We start from the raw sequence: 17,184 nt of genomic DNA on the forward strand, positions 1-17,184 counted from the left end.
AAGAACTTCTCCTAGATTGAGTGTTAAAAACAACAGCACAAACAAATCAAAAAAAGGAAGATTCATTTAGGTTAGCTGAGCAGAAAGAAAGGGAAGATAAATGCATGCCTATCTTTTGAAGAGAAGATGAGAGAACATTCCATTAAGATTATATTAACTTATAAAATTACTCAGGCAGATATGAATGATTCTTTCAAACACTCATATTTAACTAATAAGTCTAAGTATCTACAAAAAATTCAGCATGCAGTGACAGGAAAGATGATCTAGATTAGGTTGAAAATACAGCCTACGAGTACATCTTAAGGAAGCAGTTAAAAAATATACACTATGATAATTGTTATTTACCTAAAGCACATGCAAGTTTCTTTCAAAGCTGCCATTTAGCTTTTAAAAGCACTGTGTCTAAAAGTGAAAATCCAGTAGCTCACTACATGTATGTATTTTTAATTGGCAGTTCGTTTTCTATAAAGCATCAAAATATTAAAAATAAAGCATACATACAGTCATGCTATTCTCAGCCACCACTACATTATGTCATGTTTTATATACCTTTCATTGATTTCCTCAAACGACTTATGAAGGAGGGAAGGAGAGAGAGAGAGAGAGACAGAGAGAGAGAGAGAGAGAGAGAGAGAGAGAGAGAGAGACTAATTAACAACAAAAGGAAAAACCAGCCTAGAATATTAAGGTTATGCATGTTCTAAAATCTTTATTCCTTAGCTTCCCCTGAGGTTGTTTCTCTTGGGCAGCAGGAAATTTGTGCTCAGAAGGAATGGGGGGACAGGGAGGTCTGTGCAGGATAGAGTTGCCCATTCTGCTCTAACTCTCTGTGATCACCGAGGCCAGTAATAAGCTGCTTATGCTTTGCTTCTCTCTATGAATTAACAAATGCCTTCCAGAATAGAATTCTCCAAAGCAACAAAAATGACTTAAATTTGTTCAATGTGGGATATATACCAAACATGTAACCAGTAGTTATCTCTGGGTGATACCTTCTCTGTGCTTTTCTGTATTCTCCAAATTTCCTAAAATGGATATATGTTGCTGTTAAAAGCAGGAAAAAAAAGTGTTTTCTTGTTTACAGTTTGTTCTTCTAGAGCAGGGATGTCAAAACTGCGGCCAGCAGGCCAACTGCGGTCCGCAATCCATTGTTAATTGGCCTGCAGCAAATTCCAAAAATATATTTAGTTTACTTAAATAAACCAGGTGAGGCAATACATACGTCACCTCGAGTGAGTGGCCCGGCTATTTGTGTATTTTACTGCATATGGCCCTTGGTAAAAAACGTTGAAAAAAGTTTGGACACCCCTGTTCTAGAGAAAAAAATACTCTTATCAAACAAAGGTAAGGTTCTTAGGGAACACAAAGCACTTTATTAATGTTATACTTCACCAGAGGTGCCTAATTTTAAAATATTAAAGCTTTGCCTTAATTAAACATAAAGCAACTGAATGATTTTCATTTTCCTTTGAAGATGCCATGCTCGCCACACCTAAATGTGCCCTGGCTGGAGGTATCCCCAAAAGCAAATCAAAAGCCTAACATCGCCCCATTTTGCCTTGCTCTATCTCTAAACTTTACAGGAGGCCTGGGGAGCTTTGAAAGGGAGGTCCCCACTCATCATACGATGGTGTTTTCCTCCAGTTTGAAAATCAGGTTTGGGACTGCCCTCAAATAAGTATCTCTGTTACTCCTGGTTAATCCTGGATCCATGGAAAACCAGTATCTTACTGAATGTCCTAGGGAATTATGGGAGCAAAGGGATGCTTCTGTGGTGCAACTTGCAGAGCACTGAAAGGAATCTCAGTCCACAAGTTACTCATTTGAGTGAAGGGACCTGGTCTCCAGGAAGACCCTTATAAAAACATCAGCATGTTACCTAAGAGAGATGTTATAGGATGTCACCCTTTTGCATGCTGGAAGTGTACCAAAATGTGACTTTCAGCCAGTTGGGGAGACTCAGAGGTAATAGTCCCTGTGAGCGGTCACTTGAGATTAGGGAGTGGAGAGGACAGGCATGATGGGGCCACGCATTGGAAGACCAAGAGGGCCCCACACAAAGCACGCCATGGATAAGGGTTTCAGGCTGTTTTCCTTTCCTCATAGGAGGTGACCAGTCCATTGTGACAGAACAGACAGATGATGCCATGGTCTGATGTCCACATATCCTTCAGCTGGATCCGGGTGTTAAGGATTAGCTTGGCCTTTTCCATAGGCATTAGGTCTGCCCCAACAATTTTTAAATATCAGATTTGTAGAAACCCCCCGCTGACTATACATGATCTTAGGGAATATCGGAAGATACATTTTTAAAAGTAGACTTGGGCTAGAGTGGGTGCAAGGTGTTTGGGCCTGTTTTAATTGGTGCTTACAGTCAGGAAAACAGTCTCGTCAAGCTCCTCGGCTTCTCTCACGATGGTCTCCAGCGTGTCCTTGGCGGTGTCCATGCTCTGCAGGAAGTGGACCATCTGGTCATGCAGGAACTCCATCTTCTTTTTCTTTACTTCCTCAAAACTCTGGGCTTTCTCATCATACTGTGCTAAAACCTTCTTCATCATCTCCTCATTCTGTTCTTCCAGCCTTTTCTCATTTTTACTACAGTTTTCCTAAAACAAAACAAAACGACTTCTGAATGAAATGAGTGTGTCTTTTTTTCTTTTTCTTTTTTTCTTTTTTTAAGAGAAACACCAGCTGTTTAAAGAATTGACCTTTGGCATCCTGATAAGAGAATCACAGATTATGTGCACAGTCTAAATTTTCAATCCACCAACCTCCCTTTGACATAGATAGCTTTGCAAGAAAATTCACTGTAAGAGCCTCATCAAGAAGGATTTAGTTAATGAAACAACAAAAAAAGATATTTGTAGGGACGTCTTGCCCAACTGCATTCCCACATGATAAAACTTGAAAATGACATTACAGTGAATGGAGATCCATGCCCTTCACGCAGTGGAGAGGGTTTAGTGCTATTTTCACCACTCTACTAAAATCATAGAGTGAGGGAGGTAGCAGCCAGCATATTGGACAGGGTGCTACACTAATATATGCTCTCCAGGAAAGCTGACCCCATAGGAGAAACTTTATTGCCCATCTGGACAAATCCAGATGCCTGGCTGTCCTCACTAGAGGACTAGTGATAAGGTGATCATATAATTTACTTTCTAAAAGGGATACTTTGGAGGGGCACTAAAAGTAATTAGCAGGTATAAATTCAAGCAGACCTCTCACAAGCAAACTAGGATGTGGAGTAGCTCTAGTGATAAGGAAACTGTGCACCAGCCTTCTGCACTGGTCCTCTGCCACTCCTGATTGACAAGTGGGGATGCTGGGCCATCTCTGTCTGCAGGTGGAACATGCTATGCCCTCTCTTCACTGCAGAGGGAGCAGAGGCCAGCAGCTAGGAGGGCATGAAATCATCAAAGACGGTACCATGAGAAACACTCATTTGTCCTGGGCATGGGACACTGGGCAGTGACTTAGAGCATTTCTACAGAGCTAACCCAGCAAAAGGCAGGATGGGGGAGCAAATAAGAACTCAGACCTGAATACAAATCTTGTCTCTAAACTTACTATGACCTTGGGCAGTATATTTAACTCTAAGTCTCAGTTTCTTATCTATAAAATGGAAACAATAATAACACCTACCTCACATGGTTATTGTGAAGATTATATTGGATAAGGCATGTAAAGCATTTTGCCCTATCATAGTAAGTACCCAATACATGTCTCTGTGGTTTTAAGGGCAAGTCATTTATCCTTAGACAGAAAGTAGTCTCACTGGTTATACACAGATGGAAGACTTTAAGGACCTTCACTTTTAATGGAACAAAACAAACAAGGGCAAACCACATATGCACACACAAACCCCAGTTCAGATCCTTCTAGCTCAGAATGATTTACTTGTTATACCACTAACAAACCAAAGTAAAACGAATATGGTAACTTACCTCAATGGTATTAAAAAAAGATTCTATCTCACTAACAAAGGCTTCAATCCTCAAGGACTTTTCTTGCAAATTTTCTAGAAATTCTGCTAATTGAACCTGAAGAAAAGAATTAAGATATCATTAGTATATGACATTTGAGAAAAGAACTTCAAGCAATGAGGTGCAATTTCCTTATAAATTTAGTATAGTTGGTAGATTTACTATACCATGTTAATTTCACAAATCAATCTTACATTTTTTTGCTGCTTCATCTAAATTGACTATAGATAATTCTGTATGATAAACAACTAGGAGGTTTGTGAGTGAGAGCAATGGAAAGACTATTTCTCATACAAGACGAAGAACTTCTTGGTAAGTTGGTGAGTTTCAAGTATATGTGTTTTAGTGGACTATGGATTTGAATGATTTCTTCTTAGTAAGGCTTTGATTTTATATATTGTCTTTCTTCTAATAGCAGGCTTTTTGCTGAATTGGTCCAACGTATCTGAGTGGTCCCCTCACATTTGTGCCAATGGCTCAGGTGAGCCTGGAGCACCTGTCCCTAAGAGGGACACCAGACCTGAAATCTCGCATACCAAGTGGAAGCTATCTACTAAAGAGACCCAAAGGTTCTAATGATCCTCAAAGGGTTGAAATACTCAAGGACAGCCAGCTAGAAAATGTTTGGGTGATGTGGGAAGATGGTGCCTACTTTATCCCTAGTTATAAACATCGCTGTAATCTATCCTGCTAAACTTAACAAGTAACAACACAGAATAACAGAACTTCATCTGTCTGATTCACTACTCACAGGATGACAGAGAAATTACACTGATGGAAGCCCCTTCTCTTCTTGGACTCTTTCTCACCTCTAAGCCTTTTCATACGGTATTCCCTATCTCTATAATGTCCCTGTTGCCCTTGTTTGCTGGAGGAACTCTGTGTTATTTAAGGCTCACCCAAGCCTCACCTTTCTAAGACACCATTTCACTCCAAAAGGTTCATTTCTCAGAACACTGCTTCCACAGCAGTGTACTAATTTGGAGGAGCTAAAAATCCATCTTCCTTTATTTTTGTTTTCATTCCCAATGATTAGCATAAATCATGACATGGAATGGGAGGTCAATAAATATTGAGAAAGAAGGGAGAGACTGAAGAGAGAAAATAAGTTATAGACAAAAGATAATCCACCACAATGGAGACGAAGTAGGGGGAGAAGCCAGGTCCTGGGTAATCTGTAAAAGCAGCCATCAGTTCCTGAATAATCAGAAATGGCCTACTCACAAGATGCTAGAGAAGTCTCAAGTTCCAACTTTCAAAATAGATTTTTAATTTTTAAAAGTTGCCAACCAACTCTTCATCTTCACCAATGATTTAATGAAAAAGAGCAAGATTCTTTGGCTTTAGTCAACTGTTTTATTCCACTTTCTCATACTGTTTGGAGAAGATAAGGGGAAAAAAAAACACTTTAAAATGGTTTGAAAGCAGGGGACATCCTATCTCCCTGCTTTTGAAATGTTTTAAATTAACAATATTTAGACAGAATGATATTTTAATTTCTAGAGAAATTAAACATAATTGAAAGAATGAAAAATAAGACTGAAAAAAAAAATAATCTAGTCTTCTTTTTGCTGACAGTGCCCAGTAGTTGTTACTTAACAAAATCACATGTCATCAAAGAATGGGGCACGTATTAGTGCTGTTCATGCGTCCCAATACCTAAGAACTCATCAAAGAAATCACTCCATTCCCTATCCCCAATTTACTATGTAAAGTTTCAATAAAATTTCACCCTGGAGAAATAGACAAGTGAGGAAGGATTGATTTTCTAGGGAAAAAAATGCTGAGCTTCTATTGTTATCCTATTAAATCAAATTGAGACTTGTAATTATATAACAGTGACCTAACTTAATAATCATATTGAAAATCACTATCACTAGCAAGTCACTGAGCCCAGCAACGTGAATATACAACCAAGAGCATGAGCTCTGGTATCAGACAGACCTGGGTACCAACCCTAGCTCTGTCTTCCATTACCTTGGGCAAGTCACTGAAATGACCTGGGCCCATTTCATTATCTGCAAATTGATGACAAGGTGATTGTGAGGATGAAAAGATACCTTGTATATAAAGAGCTTAACACTGCCTGGTACAATGTCCTCAATTCTTGTTATTATTTGCATTTTTAGATCATTCTGGCTACTCTATGGAAGATGGGTTGCAGAGATAAGAATAGGGCTTCAGTCAGAAGGCTGCTGAAAGCTAGGAGGGAATCTCAAAGACTAAATGGTCGATTTCCACTAGTGTCTCTGGGGAAGTGGAGTAGTTATAATCACATCCATAAGGATATGTGTTGTAACTAACTTTTTAACATTGGGAGTCCATAGACATAGCCAGAAAGAATGCAAAGGTTTTCCATTTCTAACATCAATTTGAGAAATAAAGAGGAAATATGGAGGAAACTGAAATTTAAAATGTCTTACTGTTTTGTTCTTTTTATAAAACTTGAAGTTAAATTGCTCAATGGAATAGAAATGTGTATTTTTAAAGCATGAGACTGTAGGTAATTGAAAACAAATTGTTTTGTGCTCAAAAGCATTGTATATTTTACAATTTAAAATTATTTGGCTTTTTTGGATGTTGTTAAGTGTTACTGCTGCAAGACAAGACCCCTCACAGGCGGCAGCCATCTTATTTATCCTGGTATTCCCAGAACCTAGAAAAATACCTGGCACGTAGTGCATACCCAATAAATGTTTGTCAATGGATCTTAACTAAATACCTGGTGAAATAGTCTTAGGTTTTTTTCAGACTAACTATTATGCTTAAAAATAAATGTATTAAATATTGGTCATTTTTTAAACTGAGAAAATAGGAAAACAAATTAATGTATTTACCTTTACAGCACTTATAGCTGTATCAAGCGTTGAAACCTCATGGTCTTTATGGGTGCCAAACATCTTGTCAACAGCAGAAATTGGGCTTTTGCAAGTGTAGCAATATGTGTCAATCTGGGACTTTTTCAGTTCCTTTTGTTCCTTCTCGGCAACTAACTCTGATGATAGTTGGTCTTCTTCTGTCCTCTTTCTGTCCAACTCTCTCTGTTCAGCAGACATACTTTGTTCCACCTCACTTACAAATTCATTTTCACAGATGTGTTCAAAGGATTCCTTTCCTTGAGATAACAGGTCTTCAGGGGTAGAGACTGAATACGGTTCTTCTGATAAAGTGTCTTGAGTAACCACTTCATAATTCTGGGATTCAGCAAATTCATACTCATCCTGAATAGGGCTACTGCGGAGCCTATCTTCACTTGGCTCAGGTGGGACCATTATGGCAGGTACTTCCTGCAGCGTTTCCTGAACACACGTAGCACCAGGTGCAAATTCTTCCTCTGGGAAGGTCACTTGTACTGGGACATTCACATTGACCTCGGGGTTTGCATTTGCTGCTTCCTGACTCTGACTGCTTGTTTCATCTACTCTCGCCAGAGCATGATGGGTGTCTTCAAATGGAACTGCATAGCTTACCTTCTGGGTAACCACTGTGACTTCCTCAGCAATGGGAACTTTTCTCTGCGTAGCTACTTTGTCCAAGGTCTCCGTGTGGCCTCCTGATTCTCCTTCCCTGGAAGCAGCTTTCTGTTCCTCTTCCAGGCTCTTTTCCCCAAGAATAGTTCCAAACCTCCCCCAAACTTCTCCTTCTGCTGCTATTGGTTGGTATGAATCATCCTTACCAACCGTTTTTTCTTCCAGACCTTGACATTGGTCCTTTTCGGTTACAGATGTGTCATGGAGAATGTCATCTTTGAGGATGTACTTCTCAAAGTATATTCCCGTTCCATCATCAGTATCAGAATTTCTGCTTGGAAATGATGCCTCAGAATTCATGCTGTCACCTTCAGAAACTGTCTCCCCTTCTTTCTTTTTCTCTCCAACTGCTTCTTCATACAGATCCTTGTATAAAAATCCAAGTGCAGGTGGCTCCTCCAGAAGTTCAGGATTAATGGCTTTAACAGTGGTAGGAAATATCTGGGTTCGTGACAAAACTCCTTCCTCTGCATCAAATAAAGGCATCCCAGGTGACTTTGAGTCCACATCTCTGTTTGTACTCTTTGGAGCATCTCTGTCAGATGATTTTTGGATAACCAAAGACTTTTGGGTCTCTAGGTGAGATAACTTGTTGTAGTCCTTTTCTGGTCCATAAAAACTTTCATCTAATTCCACCAACTTGTATTCACGTTCCAGGGCACTTTCCTCTGAACTTTCTGGGAAAGAGATAGTTTCTTCTGGAATTTCCTTTGAGAGTTCTGCTTCAACATTTAATTTCGATAGAACTTTCTGTTTTTCTGGGTCTGGGGAGATGTTGTAATCTATCAATGTATATTTTTCAAAATAATCCTCTTCACTGGGAATTGTGGGCTGATTAAAGTCTAAATCACCAGTTTCTGAATCTGTGGATATCTCTTTTGTTTTATGAATTTCCTTTTCTTTACTTTCTGTCAATGATATAACTTTTTTATCCGAATCTTCTAACTTACTCTTTAATGTTTTATGGCAAGCCACTGCCTCACTGTCATCATGGAGGGGTAGAGTTTTAAATGAGGTCTTCTCTTCCAAATATTCTAACTTATCTTGCATTTGTTCGCTTTCCTCCTGATCAACTGAAGAAATAAATGCAGGAGCATGAATATTCAATATCTCGCAGCCTTCAGAAATGATACTGAAGGCACTCTTTTGATCTTCTGAAAGTCCAGCTGGCTTACTAGTCATTTTAAATCCACCTTTTTCATATGTGTCTTCAGGCTCCTCGGATATTTCTCTAGTAGAAACCATTTTATCGGCACTGGCTGTTGATGCATTTCTTATAAATTGAGCATAGTTGCTGCTTGCTGAAGAGGGTGGTTCATTTACATAAGCCGATTCTAGAGCCTCCAAGTGGTGCTTTGAAAGAACAGGTTGTTTAGACATTTCAGATGTTTGCTCTTTAGATGTTTGAATAGTATGGACTGAATGCCTATCTGGAGTCAATTCTTGTCTCGTCACTGCACTAATTTCGTTGTTCCTTACTGTACTAATTTCTGGAGAAGCCCCTGAAACAAGTGTTTGTGGTTTCACAGATGACAACAAATGTGACGGTGTTTCTAAGGTCTTTGATTCACCCATAGGACGATCTAAAATCCTTTCAGATTGTTTAGCTGGAGATCCTTGTCTCATACTTTCTTTTGTGATATCTATTGAACCATCCTTTGACAGTTCTGACACTGTGACCTGTCCCTTTTCTTCACTGTGACTCGCCATATCCCTGCTTGATTTTTCCAATACGAGATTTCCTTCCTTAGGAAAAGAGCGGTTATCTATTTCCTCACAATATGGAAGATCCACTGGAATGAAAGCCTCAGGTTTCTCCACCAACACTTTACTTTCTTCTAATAGATGTGGTTGGGTTCCTACTGTCTTTGTTTCCCTGATTTCTGGGTGAGCCTCTGAGATCATGGTTTCTGATTTTTCAGTAATTGATATAGTTTTAACTAATGAAAATGGTTGAGTTTTACCCAAAGAATGACTTAAAGAGACATCTGATTCTTCAGGTATAGACCTGGTTACATTCACAGAATAAGGCTGAATTTCCTGCTGCTTCTCTCCTTCTGAAAATACATGTGACTGCCTTGCTTTTTCTTTTCCTTTCTCCTCCTCAATAAGTTTGTGTCTTTCTTTGTGGTCTTCGTTTTGAGAGACTTGCTGCAGCACACCAGCAGCTTTTGAGTCTTCCAATTTAATAAATCCATGTGTAATTTGTGCCTTCCCAATTTCATTATTCTCTCTTAGCTCTAATGGTGCCACCGTTTCTTGTTCCTCTGCCAGCACCATCTTTTCTGCCAAGGAATATGATCTGGTTTCCAAGTTATCTTTCTCCTCAGTTGGACTAACAGACCTGAGTTTCATTTCTTCTTCAGAAATTTCCAAGGAAGTAGGTTTGGACATTTCTTTCTTTAGTCTATCTTCACCAAGATCAATAAGACTGCCTTTATATTCTTCTGTTGGCAAAATCATTGACTCTGGCTTCTCTGATAGCTTCATGGTATTTTTACTTGTGAAGCTAGAGGAAGCTGATTTGGGCTGTTGCGGCACCTTATCTACTGCATCAAATGAAAAGAGTGATTTTTCTGTTTGATCACTTCTTGGCTCTTCCTGAACAACAGAGATACTCCATTTAGATGGAGAAGAGATTTCTGGCTTCTGGGCTCTTTTACTATCAGTGACATGAAGAGGAACAGCATTTTTGGCTTCTTCCATAATGGATTTCTCACCCATGGAAGAATAAGATTGAATTCCAAGACGTTTCTCACCATCAGCAGAAGTAACTACTGAGGTTAGGTCCATTTTTTCTGAATAGTCTAGGGTTTCTTTCTTGCCATGATTTTCACTGGACACCTCAAATTTGGATTCTGGCTGTTGTAAATCTTCTACATTTGATAAAAGTGTCAGTTTTTCTTTAAAATCTTGACCTTCACCATATTTAACCAAAGTACCTCTGGGTTCTTCAGCAGCTGTAAGTTTTGCCTCCGGTGATGGATGGTCAGCTGCTTTCTCAGTTGCATTCAAGTCCTCTGGAGCCGTATCTTTAGGCTCTGTCACAGTCGCTGCTTTTTCTACAGATTGACTTGGCTGAGTTTCTAAATCTTCTTTTTCAGCAACTTTGTTACTTGCAGTGCTTGATCTAAAAAACAAATTGGACATCCACGATGTAAAAGATGAAATTCCTTTCTTTCCCTTTTCCTCAGAAAGTCCTGGTTTAACTGCTTTTGGCTTCTTAGGCAGCTTTTGTGTCTCCTCAGGTGGTTCTGCGGGTTGAGGTGCTTCATTTTCTTGGATGGAGGAGAGGGGTTTTATTTTTGTGGGTATTTTCATTTCAGAGGTTGGTTTCTCCCTCTCATTAGCATCATCTACAACCTTTAACTGAACTAGTTTTGATTCTTCAAATGACTTCTCTCCAGGTAAAGGAGATATACTGCTGTGTGCTTCTTTTCTATTGCTCAATGCAGGTTCTACATCTTTTGCCAGGAAATGGCCTTCTTTGACCTGTTCCACTGATGGGCCAGACATTGGTTTCTGGAGGATTCTTTCAGAAGGTAGCTTGATTTCTTCCTGGATGTCTTCTTTGGGAGGCCTGGTAAATTCTGTGTCTGTTTTCTCCAATATTGAACTTCTACCTCCCACAAAAGAAATAATCTGTTTCCCCTCTGCTTCACTTCTCTGTACATTTCCAGCTGGAACTAAAGATTTTGGTTTGGGGGCCAGTTGTATTTCTTCAGAAGAAGTTTCAGTTGATAAGGTCTCTTCATTATCCCTGGAGATATCAAGAGTAGATACTGGTTCTTGTAATGACACATGAGATTTTTCAGCAGAATGTGGCAGAACCTGCTTTCCGGTTTCATCTTTATCTGACAGAGTAGCCTTGAGCTGCCCTGCCATCACGTCACTGCTGCCAGAGGAAGCTGGCTGCACAGATCCCAGTACTCTTTCTTCATAATGACTTGCCAAATCACTTTCTGGCTTTTCCACCATCCAGTTTTCATTCTTTGAAGGAAGAAAGGCCTCTTTCATTTGTGTTTCTTTAACATCTGCAGACTTAGTTGTCATAAATGATTTTGATTCTTCCAAAGGCAAATTCTCTTTCGTAATTGAAAGTTGTTTAATACCCAGATCTTGTTTATCCACACAAGATGTGCTTACATCAGGTAATTTAACAGCCTGATTGTGATGAAGTGGTTTTTCAGGCTTCTCTTGTTCCATGAGGAGGTCAGAAGAAGCAATCTTTGAGGGTTCGGTTATACTCTGAGGTACAGGGAACAAATCTGGTTGGTCTGTTTCTTCGTTTGGTGTAGTTACAGTATCTCCTGTTACTTGTGCCTTCAAATTTCCTGTTGGCAGTAATGAACTTATTTCTTGATTTCCCCCCCTTCTAAAGTCAGCTGAATGGTTCAACTCTTCCGATAATCCTTTTAAAGAAATAGTATATGGCTGACATTCTTCTTGGTTGTCTCCTTCAACTAGAGAGGTGAGTGGCTTTTTTGATTCTAAGCTGGCTACCTTAGGAGAGATAGATTTAATTTCTTGCTTCTGAGGTTCCTCCTTAAAGCGTGATGAGTCCTCCAAAATTTCAGGCACTATAGTTGACCCATGAAGTTCCCTGTTTTCTTCTTTTCCTTCTCCTTTGCTCCTAAGCTCAGCAAGGCCCTTTTCTAAGATAGGACCCCCTGTTTCAGTTGTAGGAGATTTTATTTGTTTGGTGTCTATAGATACACTTTGCCTACCTAAACCACTAGTGAATTCCAACCCAGCATCTGGTAATCCTGATACTTGGTGTGGCTGGTCTTTCTTCTCAGGTCCCAAAGAGAGCTCTGCCAGAGCAAGATCTTGTTTTTCTGACAGGTAATGTCCCTGAGCTGTAGACGATGTCTCCATTGCCTGTTTGTTCTTACCATGACTGAAGGTTGGTAATGTCAGGGCTAAATCATCTGACTCTAAATGTTCCAGCACAGGAGAAGAACTTGCCATCTTCTCATTTTTGTCTTTTGGAACTATATATTTGGGTGCAGGTGACACGTTTTGTGAGGAAGGAAGTTCAGTTTCTTTTTTCTGTATCTCACCACCTAGGCTGGGTGAAAGCACATGTTCAGGCCCTGATACCTCTGAGGCAGACACAGAATTCTTTTTCTGTGATAAAACCAAACGTTCAGAGTCAAGGACTGTAGAAAATGATAGACCCTGTTCATTTTCTACCCTTGCTTCCTTGGATGCGTCTGCATGCTGAGAAGACAGTGTTTGGGTTATTGGCAAGCCAGGCGTAACTTCTTCAGTTTTTCCCTTTGAGAAAACAGAATGCTCTGGTATAGAGGATGTGCTTGGAGATGAATCAAATTTAATTTCCTTCTCTGCTTCTGACCAAGCTGGATGTTTGGACGCAGCAGTTTCAGTGGGAGAAGAAATAGCTTTAATTGCTACGTTTTCGTCTTCTTTAAGAAGTGAATGCTCATCTATAGATGTTACCAATGGTGGTAAACCCCTTCCTAATTCACTCTCTCCTACTTTTGTTAAGACTGGATGTTCTATAGGGGCGGTAAGAGATAACTCTGTTGGGATTTCTTCTTTTGCTAATTTGGTTAAGCTTGAATCATGCTTAGTTACAGATGTTGTGGTTATTGAAGAGCTGGGTTCAATTTCTTTCTTTATTTTTTCTGACAAATCTAAAAATTCTGGTGCAGATGGTCCATGTTCAACTCCCTTTTCCACTCCTGGTAAAGCTGAATGCAGCACTGTAGGTGTACCCGTTATTTTAGAATCATGTTTCACTTCCGTTTTCACTACTGATAAAATCTCAGGTCCAGATGGAGATGTTTCCTTTACAGGTGAATATGGCTTTATTACTTCAGGCTCGTTCCCTGACAACTTTCTCTGTTCTAGTTCAGATGTCACAGTTGGAGATGAACTGGGTTTGACATCCTTCTTTCGCTCATCTACCAAGTCAGACAGAACTGAGTATTTCATCCCAGATCCTGGAATATTTGGAGGCTGAGTCTCCATTTCTTGATCCTGTGATATATGCACTGCAGCTTCTTGAGAGTCGGGCACAATTTCTTCCTCACTTTTAACTTTTAACAAAGCCATCTGTTCATCTGCAGCTTTTGGAGTGAGCAATGCTTTGGGTTCTTGTTCTTTCTTAAGAACTGAATCAGGTGAAACTGAATCCTGAGATGAAGGCAAAACAGGTTTGGTTTCTTCCTTTATCTTGGATGGTTGCACAGGTAAAGAAACAGGTGTTGTACCTACTGATGAACTAGTCTTAGTTTCTCCCTTTCCTGATTCACCGGTTAAATATGGTGGAATCAAATTTTCAGACTTAGGTTCTAAAAATGCTTGAGTTTCCTGCTTCTGTGCGGAAAGGAGATATTCAGATACAGATGCTAAAGTTGTTTGAGCATCTGCTTTCTCTGCTTTATTTGTTGCAGGTGACACACTCAAGTCTTCAGGTGCAGACGTCAGATGGGAAGGTTCAGCTTGTTGCTTCTGTGATGAACTGAGATGCTCAGGTACAGGTGTAGAAGCTGTTGACTCAACTCCTTCCTCATCTGCTTCTGAAAAGCAGGAATATCCTTGAGCAGACATCGCAGCTATCAGTAAATCAGGCTCAATTTCATTTTTCTTTGTTTCTGGGATTCTATATGATGGGAGTGAAATTTGTGATGCTGAGTCTGGAGAAAAAAGTTCAGCTTCTTCAGTGTCTTCATCTGACAAAATAGTGTGCTCAGATGGTGATGTTAAACATATTGGAGAATCAGACTCAAATTCTCTTTTCTCTGTTTCCTGAGTTGCATAGGGTGGAAATGAGAATTCTGACGCAAATGCAGAGTCTGGAGAAAAAGGTCCAATGTCTTCTTGCTCTTCTTCTGAGAAATTCACAGGTGAGGAGGTGCCTTTTAGATTTACAGGAGCACCGTGGACAACTTCTTCCGCCTGTGATTCTGGTGTTGCACATGGTGGTACTGAAAATTCAGAAACAGAGGTGGAAGAGGGTGTGTACTGCTCTATTTCTATTGTCTCTTCTTCTGATGGGACCACATATTCAGATGGGGTGGCTGAAAGTGGTGGGGCTTGGTATTCAGAAGTCATCTCAGCTGTGCCTGGGGAGAGAGAGTGTTCAGACACAGAGGCCACCTCTGGGGAATACGGCCCAGTGTCTTTCTTCTCTTCTGACAGAATCATGGTCTCAGAAACAGCTTTCGATTTTAATGGGGACACATCATCAATTATTTTCTTTGGGGATTCCTGTGTTACTTTTGGTGGAACTGCATATTGGGAAGTCAATGTTGAATCTGGTGTGAAACACTCACTTCCTAGGTCCTCTTCTGATAGGACTTCATGCTCCGATGCAGGGGTTGAAAGTGGTGGTGACTGGCACTCAGAAGTCATTTCAGCTGTGCCTGGGGGGAGAGAGTGTTCAGACACAGAGGCCACCTCTGGGGAATACGGCCCAGTGTCTTCCTTCTCCTCTTCCGACAGAATCATGTGCTCAGAAACATCTTTTGATTTTAATGGAGACTTATGGTCGGTTTTCTTCAATGACTCTACTGTTGCCTGTGATGGAATGGAGTACTCAGAAGCTGATGTGGAATCTGCTGTGTAACGCCCACTTTCTGAGCCTTCTTCTCCAGACAGGACCACGTGTTCTGATGTAACTGTTGAAAACAGGGGTGACTGGCACTCAGGAGTCTTCTCAGTTATGGATGGTGAGAAAGAGTGTTCAGATGCAGAGGCCGAAGCTGGGGAACGAGGCTCAAATTCCTCATTCTCCTCTTCTGACAAAAGTGCACGTTCAGATATAGGTTTTACATTGAATGGAGAAACTGGCTCAACTTCTTGCTTCTCTAGTTCCTGGTTCATATCCTGTGGGACTGAATACTCTGACACAAAAGCAGAATCAGTAGAAACAGACTCATTTTCCTCTCTTTCTTCCTCAGACAAAGCAACATGTTCAGGTATTGATGTCGGTAATGGTAGAACGGTCTCCTCTTCTTTCTGCTTCTCCTCAGGGACTAAATGTGGTGAGAAAGGCTCCTCAGAAACGGATGGGCTTTCTGGGTAATCAATTTCTATGATCTCTTCTTCTACTAAATTAGAATCTTCAGGCTCAGGGGTAGCAGCTCTTGGTAGAGAAGTTTCTATTTCTTCTTTCTCTAGTTCCTCTAACACTAGCGGTTCAGAAGGAGAAATGGATGGCTCAGGCATGTTTTCTTCCTTCTCTCCTTTGACATCAAGATGAGGAGGGGTTAGTTGTTCAGAAACCGGTTCTGCCCTTTCGAGTGAAGTTAGGTCCAGTTCTTCTCTCTCTGGGCCAGAATCTTCCTGGACGGATGCTGCCAGATCTGGCAAACCCGTTTCCAGAGAATCCTTCTTTGCCTCCAGTGAAATGGAACGGTCAGCAGAATATATGTCTTCCTTCTTTATGTTATCCACTAAAGATGGTGAGACTGAAGAGTCATGCTCTGAAGTTACAGTTTCTTGTGAATCAGACTCAAATTCTTCCTTTGCTGTTTCCAGGAGCACAGCTGCAGATGTGTCGGGTATAAGAGAAGACGGCTCCGGTTCCCGGGGTTTTGCTTCATCGGCTGCCTGTTGTGACATGGACTGTGGAGGTTTGAGCTGTGTTTCTTGTTTTGCTGTGTCATTACTTGAATAAGAGGAAACTGTGTGCTTGGTGGCAGATGCAGCCTTTAGAGGAGAATCAGCGTAATTTTTCTTTTTATCCTCGCGACTGACTAAGGAGGTCAGGGACTTTGATCCTTTGGAGCGCACACCTCCCCAAGGTGACGTAAGCTCTTTTCCTTTATCATCTTCTATGCTTTGGGCGACTAATTTGCCTGTTTTGGAAACTATATTAGAATCATGATTGCCCGAATCTGGCTCTAGACTGATGGATGACTCTTTCCCCTTCCTGTAATGTATTTCTTTAATTACATAACCCTTTGGCAATGTTCCATAAAATTGTAGAGGAATTAATTCTTCTTTAACTGAATTAAACATCTTAATTTTATATTGTACTGTTCCTATGTAGACTGGCCGTAACACTAACGGCTTGTGTTCTTTGTATATTGCTCCAGTAATCGGAGGTACATTTGAGGTGGTCTTTTTTCTCATTTTATCATAATTGCCAGTAGGTGACTTATCTTTCTGGGTATTTAGTGCTTGGCTTTCAGAAATTAAAGGGTTATCTTTTTTGGTTGCTGGAACATCTTGGGATTCAAAGGAATTTCTTTTTTTGTTGCGTTTCCTACGCAACGATGGTGAACCATGCTTTGACTTAGGCGTTCTTTTCCGAACCTTTTTAACTTCATCCACAATAAAGGAAACATTCCCTGCAGAAGAATTCATAGTCGACCCTTCAGGGCTACACACCCCAGAAGTCTGACTTTCCTCCGAAGCCCAAGGAGTGGAAGACCTACTTGAATTGGTCTCCCAGGTTATTCCACTATCTTCCCGTTGAACTGTCACCATGGAAAAGGAGGGGTCAGATATGATACACTTCTGCTTGGTCTTGCCCTCTTCATCCTGGTCTGATAACCTACAGTAAATAATAACATTAATAATTATATATTTATAATAAAAATAACATTATGTTATTTAATAGAATAATAAGTAAATGTAATTTTACCAAGTAAAGGATTAATGTGAAATTAAAATAGAGATAAATAATG

General features: G+C 40.2%; 1 protein-coding gene across 2 annotated transcripts in view; it reads right to left on the minus strand.

Annotated features, from left to right (window-relative positions):
* CMYA5 (cardiomyopathy associated 5) overlaps positions 1 to 17,184 on the minus strand; it is a 93,206-nt gene that overhangs the window by 38,405 nt on the left and 37,617 nt on the right. For both annotated transcript variants that reach the window (XM_019728192.2, XM_074328794.1), the window contains exons 2-5: positions 6,827 to 17,051; positions 3,951 to 4,046; positions 2,376 to 2,609; positions 553 to 575 (exon numbers count right to left, since the gene is read on the minus strand). In XM_019728192.2, the coding sequence (XP_019583751.2) occupies positions 553 to 575; positions 2,376 to 2,609; positions 3,951 to 4,046; positions 6,827 to 17,051 (10,578 nt within the window). The remainder of the gene's footprint in view (positions 1 to 552; positions 576 to 2,375; positions 2,610 to 3,950; positions 4,047 to 6,826; positions 17,052 to 17,184) is intronic.

This window comes from Rhinolophus sinicus, linkage group LG03 (assembly GCF_036562045.2).
Source record: "Rhinolophus sinicus isolate RSC01 linkage group LG03, ASM3656204v1, whole genome shotgun sequence".
Classification (NCBI taxonomy): Eukaryota; Metazoa; Chordata; class Mammalia; order Chiroptera; family Rhinolophidae; genus Rhinolophus; species Rhinolophus sinicus.